The sequence below is a fragment of the Globicephala melas genome, chromosome 8, assembly GCF_963455315.2.
Source record: "Globicephala melas chromosome 8, mGloMel1.2, whole genome shotgun sequence".
NCBI classification, from domain to species: Eukaryota; Metazoa; Chordata; class Mammalia; order Artiodactyla; family Delphinidae; genus Globicephala; species Globicephala melas.
In genome coordinates, this window is record NC_083321.1 from 41,817,893 (window position 1) to 41,829,927 (window position 12,035).

General features: G+C 36.2%; 1 protein-coding gene across 3 annotated transcripts in view; it reads right to left on the reverse strand.

Annotated features, from left to right (window-relative positions):
- Positions 1–5,597: 5,597 nt before the first annotated feature.
- FAR1 (fatty acyl-CoA reductase 1) overlaps positions 5,598–12,035 on the reverse strand; it is a 73,669-nt gene continuing 67,231 nt past the window's right edge. For all 3 annotated transcript variants that reach the window (XM_030831471.3, XM_030831469.2, XM_060303481.1), the window contains 2 exons: positions 11,550–11,677; positions 5,598–9,236 (listed from right to left, as the gene is read on the reverse strand). In XM_030831471.3, coding sequence (XP_030687331.1) covers positions 9,074–9,236; positions 11,550–11,677 — 291 coding nt within the window. In that variant the 3' untranslated portion in view covers positions 5,598–9,073. The remainder of the gene's footprint in view (positions 9,237–11,549; positions 11,678–12,035) is intronic.

Here is a 12,035-nt window from a genome sequence, read left to right on the forward strand (position 1 = left end):
TTTATTCCTTAGGCATTTTTGGTGATTTTGAAGAAATAGTTACTGAACATTATGTAACACACACTTTATATTCATTATATCATTTAATCCTTACAACCACGTTCCTGGGCAGGTATTTTACAAAAGTGGAAACTGAGTCTGAGAGGTTAAATGACTCATTCATAGTCACACAGCTCATAAGCGGCAGTTGATTCATGCCTAGTCTTACAGCAAAACTAATGCTTTTTCTACTATACAATTCTGCTTCTCTGCCCTTACGGAAGTTTTGTTGTATTTTTTTTTAAATTTTAGAAGTGACTATGTACTTGTGCTCCAGTTACCATGGAACAGTATGTTAGAAAAGTAGACATGGAGTATTCATTCTCAAGAACAATTAGAATATCTGTGAGAATCCCTTTCGACACTAATCTTTAACTGCTTAGTTATTTTTATTATTATTATTAACATGGCTGTGCCACGCGGCTTGTGGGATCCTACTTCCCTGACCAGGGATCGAATCCAGGCCACGGTAGTGAAAGCACTGAGTCTTAACCACTGGGGCGCCAGGGAATTCCGCTTAGTTATTTTTTAAAACAGCAAATCCTTCATGTGTGCGGACCTTATAGGAATTAAGCCTCCTAGAAGGAATATTAGTCCAACTCCCTGCAAGAAGAATGTCAGTAATTCTGGAAGACTCACTGCAGCTGGAAAGGGAGTTTTCAAATGGGAAATGCGGAAGACAAGAGCAGAGAGAGAACTTTCAAGAACTATGTGACAAAAGGCAGAGTAGCAATGGGACCAGAGTGGGCAAACAAGCAGTAGTGACTCTCAAACAGATGAGGTTAGGTTTTAGTACATTACCTGGGCTTTGTGAAGAAGTCCCAGAGCTGGAGTTTTAAAACGCCTCAAAGTCAACGTTTTCCCCTTGCATTTTTTCTGTGTTAAGAAAAAAAAGCTTTCTTTTCAGACAAAAGGGATTCCTCCTAGGATGCCCAACCTAGGGGATGGTTCTGTGTGCCTTTTTGAGATTACGCTAATACGTGTGCCTAGTGCCAAGGAGGATCTCGGGATACTCCAGAATCCCAGTACTGACATTTCTTGAAGAATTTGTCCTTATGCTCTGCGATGACCTACAATTTTATGGTCTGTTAAGCAGAGTATTGATGTCTATGGATACAATATGCTTGCAGGTAAAGTGCATCTGACAATTCGAGAAGTAGGAGGGTGCTCATAACATGGTATAAGTTTGAACAATACTGGAATTATACAATGAGGAAATTGAGGGTTGAAGTGATGTCAGAGCAGGGCGGGCATTTCATATAGTGTACTGAACATTACCTCGTGTCAAAGGGAAAAAATTCAAAAATTGGCCTAGGCCTGCAAGATCATTCTGGTATACTGGGGAAGAAGGCAGATGATATAGCCAGGTCAAAAATGTGCCATCAGGCCATTCTACTGTGCTGCCAGATGTTACATGCACAGTCGACCCTCCCAGTTGCTTTCGCACCACTGAGCTAAGCAGATTCATAAAGCTTATCCAGAGATTTTCTGATCTAAAGCACACACCACTAGGAATCACCACACACCAGGAATCAAGTTGCCCTTCATTCTAGACAACTAGATTTCTTTGGATAAGTGTCTTCATAAAGAAAAACTCTAGAAGTAGTACAGACAGCAGTACTAGTACTTTATGATCTACTAAGAATTGTATATAGCATAGAAGATTGTATATAGCATGACTTTACATTAGTGGAAAGCAAAGAGCCAATCAATGCTTATGGAATAAAAGACTAAACTTTGTCAATTGTGGAGTTTCTAACTTGGAGCATTTGCATTGTCTTTTGTTAGCATCTCTAGGTGAGGAAAAAAAATGAAATTATTGGTGTCAACTTTTATATTCCTTTTGGCAAATTCTTTTTTTTTTTTTTGATGTTGGGGGTAGGAGTTTATTAATTTATTTATTTTTGCTGTGTTGGGTCTTCGTTTCTGTGCGAGTGCGAGGGCTTTCTCTAGTTGTGGCAAGCTGGGGCCACTCTTCATCGTGGTGCGCGGGCCTCTCACTATCGCGGCCTCTCTTGTTGCGGAGCACAGGCTCCAGACGCGCAGGCTCAGTAGTTGTGGCTCACGGGCCCAGCTGCTCCACGGCATATGGGATCCTCCCAGACCAGGGCTCGAACCTGTGTCCCCTGCATTAGCAGGCAGATTCTCAACCACTGTGCCACCCGGGAAGCCCTTGGCAAATTCTTGATTGTAATTTTGTATTATATAGGAAGAGGAAGCTTAACAATTCTGGGGCTGATAGAAGGAAGGACAAACTTCATATTATCAATTAAGCTGAGACATTTATTGAGTAACTTCTATGTGCCAGGTTCCTTAAAGAAATAGGCCCTGCCCTATGGGAGAGCTCACAAGTGCATGAAGTAAACAGAGTAAACAGGTATTTTCAATCTAATGGGGTTAGATCCTGTTTTCATATAGCTTAAGGCAAACCCCCTAATCATTTCAGATTTTCTCAAGTAAAACATTCTAAAATTAGCAATACTTTCAACTGCCTGCATGCTTTGGTAATTATGCGAGGTTCCCATGGCACAGGCTCTAGAACCCAGTTTTAAGGACAGAAACACCTTCTCAACCTATGAAGAGCTGAGCACTCTCTGTGACAGCTGACCCTCCATAAACTCACAATTAATTGATATATAAAATGAGCATTATAATGGGAATTACAATGGGAAAGTAAGCTAGTTCGAGGACTGTGGTAACTTGGCTGCACAGAAAGGACATACACTCATGCTTAGTACCAGATAAAGACTGAGTAAGAAACTAGTAAGCACAGAAATGAATATACTTACCAAGTTTACCAAAAACCTAACAAAGACCTGGACAATTTCAAAGGCTATCATAGCATAGTAAGTTGTTGTTCTCTAACCATGAGACAAAAATGCCATCTCAAGATCTGGAGTTAAAAACCCAGAATGAATGGACTTTTTTTTTTTTTTAAGTCTTTTCTTATTTTTCCAGATTCCGGAAACACACCCTCATTTGTTACTGTAAAATAAAAACTTTTGCTTTAGTTTACAAAAAACTCAGGCTCATTGCAGAAAACGTAGAAAATATGAAAGTATAAGGGTCAAAAAGCTAGACCACCCATAATTATCACATAAGGCTAACTTCTTGAACATTTTGGCATTATTCCTGTGAGGCCAGACCATTTCCTATGTATTACTATGTGTTTTGTGTCATGTTTTATATATTGACTTTTAGTTTCAAGTGGGACTTTCCAGACCTTGTCCCAGGTCCTAGGAATGTACTCTACTTGGACCTTGCTGGTATCTCACGAAGACTGACTACTCAGACCAGCAGTTCTCCAACTTTAGTGTGCGTAACGATCACTTGGAGGCCACCTCAGAAGAGGCTGCTGGGCCCCACCCAGTTTCTGATTCAGTAAGTCTGGATGGGATCTGAAAGCTGCATTTCTATTGAGCTCCCAGGTGATGCAGATGCTGATGCTGCTGGTCTGGGATCATACTTTGAGAATCACAGAAAACTGAAAAACAGAGACACCAGCTGTTTAAACACTGGTGTGGCCTGTATTCTCAAAAATACTTAGTGTCACTATTTAAGTAGAATTTTTTCTCTTAAGTTGATTTCATTCAGGAAATAAGTGTTATAGGTCAGTTCACTGAAGTCCAAAATCTATTCATATTTAATAGGAATTGGTGTGCTTTGGCTAGGAGGACCTTCTGAGTGTTTTTGACCACAGCCATTCCACATTCCATAGTGAATTCTGAGCATATAAAGGCCCTTGGTTGGCCCCCAATTGCCTCCCCAGCCTCATCTTCCCTTAGTCATCCTCTCCTTTGGCACCAAGATATTTCCTCATGGCTCCCCACACTTCCCTTTACACATGCCCTTCTCTATACCTGGAATGCTTCCCTTTCCCACCATTCTTCCAATGAGACTTAAAACCACAATTCAACTGTTGTATGTCTGTATGAGCTCCTCCCTGAAACACTAAGCAGTAAATCACTCCTTTGTGCTTTTAGTATTTTGTTCTTTATATGTTATATTAAAACTATGTTTACTTACCTATGTTAAGTCATACAACCCTAAAGGGTAGTGGGTCATACTCCGATCTGAACCACTGACAAGTTTAGAGTGTGTTGAGTGATACAGACAGATAAACAGATAATTGCAATATATAAAACACAGTGCCTAACCCAACAGCATATAAGAGAACCTCTCTAAATGGTCCAGAAGCACGTGCTCCTATAGTGAAAGACAGTATAGTGTCATGGACAAGTGTAGCAGGCTTTTGAGCTAGACTTACTTGAGTTCAAACCTTGGCTCTGCCACTAGCAGTGTTAACATGGATAAATTACTAATGTTACATACCTTAGTTACCACACCTATAAAACATGGGTAACAGAGGTGCCCTTCTCAAAGGGTTGCTGTAAGTCACAAATGGGTTAATACATGTAAAATGCTTAGAGTAGTGTCTGGCACATAGTGAGTGCTCAACAAGTGTTCACTAATGTTATTTCTACAGTGTAAAAGGTGCGAGCTGGTTTTCCTCTCAACAACCAGAAATCAACAACCCAGTTCGGGAAAATGACAAACCTGTGAAAGATGTAACATAAAGCAGAGAGTAGGTATTATATGTCAAAAAATTAAGTACTGATGAAATATTCTCCTGGGATGACTATTTTAAATAAAATCCATTCATCTGTATGTTTAGGTTCAGGTGTGTTTGTTAAAAAATAAAACAAAAAAAGCAGCTCTAATACTAGGGTAGAGTCATATGAGATTATCTTTGTAGTTCAAAGACCATCAAGTATTAGCATTTTTACGTGTTTCAACCTAACACTTTCTAGTTACACTTTGCTCTCAAAAACTGAAGATAAGCTTTCCACAGATATATGTGAGAGAGAGAGAAAGAGAGAAAGAGAATTAGGTTTTCTGTATAACAGCAGAAAATAAAGGAATTCTGCCTCCAAAGCATCTTTGGAGGACACCTAATTCAACCCCATAAAAAAACAAAGTCAAATGTCTAGGAGAGAATCTCAAAGTAAATATTTTGAGGAGAATAATGAGGTATGCTTATATATTTTAATAAATTCGGAAAAATCTCCACGGCCTCTCTTCATCTTTTTTGAAAATTTCTTGGCTGAACCACGCAGCATGTGGGATCTTAGTTCCCTGACCAGGGATTGAACCCACACCCCCTGCATCCCTGCATTGGAAGTGCGGAGTCTTAACCACTGGACTGCCAGGGAAGTCCCTGCCTCTCTTCATCTTGTATATAAGTATAGGTATTGTATGTGATCTGTGACAAAGGAAGGGAGGGAGGGAGGGAGGGAGGGAAAAAGAGGGAGAAAGAAAAGAAAGAAAACAACAATTATAGCCTTATTTGCCCACCATAAAGATATTTAACTCATATTTATCACTTTACATTTTTCTATATAAATGTATTCTTACAGCCATCAACTTGCAAAGGAGCACGTCAAACTTAATGTTACTCAAATTTTCTTTAATAAAGAAAAATCAAAGGAATAATTTAACAAATATGCTCAAATGACAAAGATGATTTGTTTAGGAATCTTAAGGGTAGCAGAGATGTATGCTAAGAGAGTACCATCATAAAAAAAAAAGGCATTCATTCATTCTATGACTTGAAAATGTCTCAAGATAAAAATACTAATTCAATAAGAAAATATTTCATATTTCTTTTATCACAGAGACTGTAAATTTAATTAACACATTTCTATATCAAGTTATGCAGTATACCTTCCTTTCTCTAGCTTCTCATGCAAAAGATTAGGGAGTTTTTCTCAAAATAGAGCAAGTCTGTGCTAATATTTTCAAGTCACAGCTTGGAGTCAGCCTAGAAGAGCTTGGCTAGGAAGGACATTTATATTCACCTGTACCCCAGCCTGATATCAGCTCTCTCCTTCTTTAGTTACCCTCTATTACTAATGAATGATTCCTTATACTTACTCAATAGACAAATTACAACAAATGTATTTATAAATTAATATAATATCATTCAATGTGGAGGAGAGGAGCTGGAGCCTAATGACACCCTGGCACTGTTTTTAGAAAAACCACCTCATTCCAGCTAATAAATAAAAATGATACTTTAACAAAAAGTATTCATTCTGCCTATATGCTTCCCCTAAAATGCTGTGTAAGAGATTTAGAATTCAATAAAATTAGGATATAAAAAGTAATGAGTACACCTTTAAAAAGGTAAGAAGTATAAATGAGAACTGTTTCCCGTAATCCTAACCACATTACCCCATGAGTAATTTTCAGGACAATTATTGTAAAAATACAATAAATACTATAATGGAAATATAGGGATTCATTTATTACTTTTTGGTTTACAAACAAAGGCACCCAATAATGCTTCTATTTATTTCTTATAAAAGACTATCGATTTACATTTAAAACAAAAAGCAAAAAACCCTGAAACAGTTCCTACAGACAAGCACAAAAAAGGGAGAGAAGATTTTTCCTCCCTGCTTCCAAGCTTTATTACACAGATTCAGAAAATATTTATTTTATACCATCCTTAAGTCAAAGAATGTATTGCCATGCTTCTCTGTGTTGAGTTTTTGAACATATTAATGTTGCCAAGTCAAGTTTAAATACAGTTATAATGACTTCACGACTGACAAATGCATATGTTAGAATTATAAGAATCAAGGGTGAATAGCGGGAAAAAACCCAATGTTTAAAAATCAGCTTTATCAAATGAGTTAAATGAAATATTAGATTTATTTAACAGGCTATCCTGTTAAAATTTGAGTTTGTGTGTAAAACACAATCAGAAAGAACTAAAAACCATATCTAGCAAATGACATAAATACAAATGATTTCCAAAATCTTTGTTTGAGTTAAGCTTAAAGTCAAGTTGGTGAGGATTAACAACCTATATACTTTTTATACTAATTTTAGAACTTTAAGTTCCAGAATGACATATTAATTTATTCATTAGCTTTCTTTTGACAGAAGAATTCTAAACACACAAAATTAATGCAGTGGCCTCAGCACCCTCCCAGTTATCATTTCTTTAAGTTAGATTACAAGAACAATTACTAGAACTGACAGAGTTCAGAGACATCACATTCCATGTGCTTCACACACCTGCCAAAGTTGTACCTGATTCTTTTGCAAGACACAAAGACAATTCATCTGATTCTAAGTATATTCAGCAGATGTGTAAAAATCATACAAATGTTAGCATGTTTTCAACACATTATGGAAATGTATTTGGAGAGATGGAGTACTCAATGTATAGAGCATCTATAGTTAACTTTGTGGGCCACTTCAAATCAAAGGCATCGTCATTTATTCCATTTTTAGACACTGCCATGGTCTCTCACACCTTACACAAGGTATGGTCCTAAACCAGAGACTTTAGTATCATTGCAAAGAATACATATGTATTTATATTTATATACATATTTCTTTTAAAATAATGTTTTAAAAGGTTTACTACAGAAAATCTGGCTTCAACATGGAAGCATTTTCCTTTTCAAGATTATACACCTGCATGGAAGAAGGTGGTTTCCTTTACATTTAGTTTTTTTCACAATAACAAAATAAATTTCTTATACATTGCATTTAAATTGATGAAGAAAATTAAGATGTAAAGTTCTATGTAACTTTTTGTATTGTGAACTGACTTCATTAAACATATTCAAGATACATTGTTAATGATTTAAATATAGTACAACTTGATCAGCTAAATTAGAACAGGTTATGCTGATATGTTAAAGCAAATGTGTTATAACAGTAAGGAGAGTTACCTATTAAGATTTAAAGGGAATTATAATGTATCATTAAAATATACATCGATTTTCTTGCTATTACTTGTTTCTATAATGAATTCCTTTCTAAAAGCTAAAACCACATGCAGAAAAAAATAAATGATATCTTTAAACTCATTCAACAGTTTGCTACTTTATGTGGTATGTAAATAAAGTTCTTTAATTTTATACACATTATTTTATGTATTATTTTGTTTTTCTGGAAGAAATTCAGCTCTCAAGGTCAAAAATTAGTATGTGTTTACACACGAGAACATTTTCTTAATGCTATGACTACCTGCAAATACATTCTTCCATAGTAATGTACTTTTAGTTTTCATTGGAAAGACAGTATAAGCCTTTTAAAGTCCTATTAATAAAATTTATAAAGGGCAGAGAGCATAAGTATGGTGAATTCCTCCCTGTACCCACACCTGCTTGTCAAAGTCTCAAGTAATCATCCAGCTTCAAAATATGAACAAAATGTCACAGAACGGATTTTCATTTGGTCATAATGTGGTCAAGAAAAATGTATTCCTGTTCTTTTTGATACTAACTGTCTTACTGAATTTTCATTTTCCTTCTAAAAACACATAGCATATGTTGACATGATTCTCAAACTCATTTAGATCCAGTAGGGCCTCCATAATAATATATAGCCTTCTGATTATGAAAGCAACTGACTGCTTATAGAAAAATGATATGCATCAGACCTCTAATCAGAGAAAGAAAAATGAGAACGTGTCTCTCATGTCTGAGACTACTCAATAACTTACAGGATGAGGTGAAAATAGTTTGGTTGTAATTTTAACAAAACTAAAACCCACTTGAACTGATGAAAAAAATCAAACACTGAAGAATCAAATATCTACCACTTAGCTAGTATTCCTGTCCAAATAAATGCTTTCCACTGCACTAAATATTATAATTAGAAAATCACTGTATGTTAAGGCATATTTTAATTAATATGTTCCAGAATTGCACAGTTATACTGGTCAGTGTTCCTATTTCCCCACTCCTATCCTCACCCAACCCCTTTTCCCCAGGGATCAAAATGTTAAGTCATGGTTTTGGTGGCTATTATAGATTTGAGTTGGCATACCACAGTGTATTCACTAGGTTTTTATGAGCATATGTTACATAAAACGTTCCATAATTTACTCCACACTCTGAGTTAAGATGGTTTAATGTCTTGACAAAAGGTGAAATGACTTAAGTACATTTTACATTTTGTGCATTTAGACCACCATATGCATAGATGTTCTAATGCTAAATTCTTGTCTTCAGTATCTCATAGTGCTGGATGCTCGGAAGTAAGACAGAAACTTGTAGCACAGACTAACCACAAAGTACCAGATGTTTCTTGCCATTTGTGATCTTGCGATAAAAATGCGCCAAATCAGGATCACGAGGATAGTATTGAAACCGTAACGTATGTTCCTCAACCTGAAAAGCAAATCAAGAAATGTACTGGATACTATTTTCTAGAATAGAATATTGTTGGACAGCAGATAATTTATGCTCAGTTTTAATCTAATCAAAATTCAAATCCATATTAAGCTGCAACTTATTTAAAAACTAACTAGAAGCAACTTCCCTGGTGGTACAGTGGTTAAGAATCCACCTGCCGATGCAGGGGACATGGGTTCGAGCCCTGGTCTGGGAAGATCCCACATGCCACAGAGCAACTAAGCCCATGTGCCACAACTACTGAGCCTGTGTGCCACAACTACTGAAGCCCGTGCACCTAGAGCCAGTACTCCGCAGCAAGAGAAGCCACCGCAATGAGAAGCCTGTGCACCGCAATTAAGAGTAGTCCCCGCTCTCCACAACTAGAGAAAGCCCGCTCGCAGCAACTAAGAACCAACGCAGCCAAAAGTAAATAAACAAATCTATTAAAAAAAAAAAAACTAACTAGAAGTCCTTAAATTAGAAAGTTAGCAAACATCAAACAAACCTGACTGTGCACATTCTGGACAAGAGTCCATCAAACAATGCATTACCTCTATTAATAATGAATAATGCAAAGTTTTTTTATAACTACATTTGGGATGCAAATTTATTTATTTAACAAGTATTATTTAGCATCCTTCTGTATGCCCTATACTGTGCTAGTCAGCAAGTACATTAGTAGGTACAATAGACATATCTCTTGCACTTCGGAGCTTCCTATCTAATCTAAAAAGGTAGGTTCATCATATACATCATCCTACAGACAAAATAAACATTTTTTGGACATCTTTAGCTGCTTACAAGTTGTCAGACAAGTGAATTTACTCCTTCAGTCACAGGATCAAAAGCCAACTGGACAAGTCCTCATTCATGAAAGAAACATGGCACTTGCTCTAAATAGGAAGACCCTCCTATTCTCAAAGAGCAACATGCACATTATCTTGCTCATGTTTCAAAACATTTTTGATGTTTTTTAATGGTGTTAGAAAGGAATATAAATCCTTTAGATATGCAATACTGTTACATAAATTCCATTAACTTCAACAGGCAGTGAAAGATATAGGACTACAGTTGATCCTTGAACAACGTGGGGGTTAGGGCATCGACCCTCCAACAATCCAAGTATAACTTCACAGTCAGCCCTTCTTACCCGTGTTTCTGCATCAGTGAATTCAACCAACTTCACATTGTGTAGTAATATAGTATGTATTTGTAGAAAAAAATCTACATGTATCAATAAATGGACCCATGCAGTTCAAACCTATGTTGTTCAAGGGTTAACCAAACAACACACAAACAATGGGTGTAGACAAAAGAGCTTTGAATTAGGAGTCAAAGATCAGTATTCTAGTTTGCCCTGGCACTTAATACAATATGACCTTGTCAAACACAATTTTCTTAAGTCTCCATTTCCTCATCTATACAACTAGCTGCCCTACAAATTCTCAAAGAGTTGAAAACACAAGAATAATAATGTGAAACTTTTGAAAACTGTTATAAAACTTGTATTAAAAAATTACTATGGGGGCTTCCCTGGTGGCGCAGTGGTTGAGAAGTCCGCCTGCCGATGCAGGGGACACGGGTTCGTGCCCCGGTCTGGGAAGATCCCACATGCCGCGGAGCGGCTGGGCCCGTGAGCCATGGCCGCTGAGCCTGCGCATCCGGAGCCTGTGCTCCGCAATGGGAGAGGCCACAACAGTGAGAGGCCCACGTACCACACACACACACAAAAATTACTATGAATAAAAGAGATTACTATTAAAACTAACTGCATCTCTGAATAATGGATTAATAGTAATTTTTCCTTTTCTATTTTCTGAGTTTTTTTTTTTAACAATTAGTATGTATTACTTTTATAAGAGACTAAGAGAATAATTACAACTATTTTATAAACAAGGAAAAAAGTTCTATAGTGAATAATGTATTATTATACCTCTTTTCCTCTTCTAAAGATGTATTTAAATAGGGTAAAAGAAACTTTACATTACCTCCAGTTTAAAATATATTTTTATTTTCTCCTAATATCTTTACTTCTTCCTTCACTAGCATTAAGGGAAGATTAAAGTGATATTTAAAACTAAATTCCACCTGACTTTATTACTAATGGACAGTATAAGCTGATGAAAATAGTAAGGTTCCACAATCATAGGCTAAATTAATACTACCATAGTTACAGCTCAAAGGCAACCACTTTTCTTAAATATTGATACAATATGTTATTAGCAGTATCTCAATTTATCAGCTTAGAAAAAATTGTAATATTTCATAAGGAAGACAAGATGAAATCAAACCCATATAAAAACGTACTTGTTCAGATGTTTTCTAGCTGCAGGGAGGCCAGACATTTCTTCATTCAATACATATTTCTTAGTTCCCATACAGTAGTTCTCTATATATTCTGCCCAATGTAACTGTCGTACATCAATATTAAAAGTCTACATAAACAAAAAAATTATTGGTTACTTTCTTGGATAATTTTTTTCACAACCAGTCAAAAATTCACACTTTTTCTAAAGGCTAATTCCACATGACATGATTACAAAACATTTACTGTATTAATTGTTTAAATGTTACTGCTATTCACAAAAAAGTTCTTATTTCATATCGTCCATTAAACAAAGAAACATTTGAGAAGATAATCTAAAAACTCATGTCAGCTTTTAAAGAGGAGTACATGAAGAAGAAAGAAGCCTGCACCATTAAAAATAAATAAATAAACCGACAAAATCCCATTGTCCAAATAGACCTAAGTATTCCTTTTATACATGTAACAATATACCTGTTTCCAGTTTC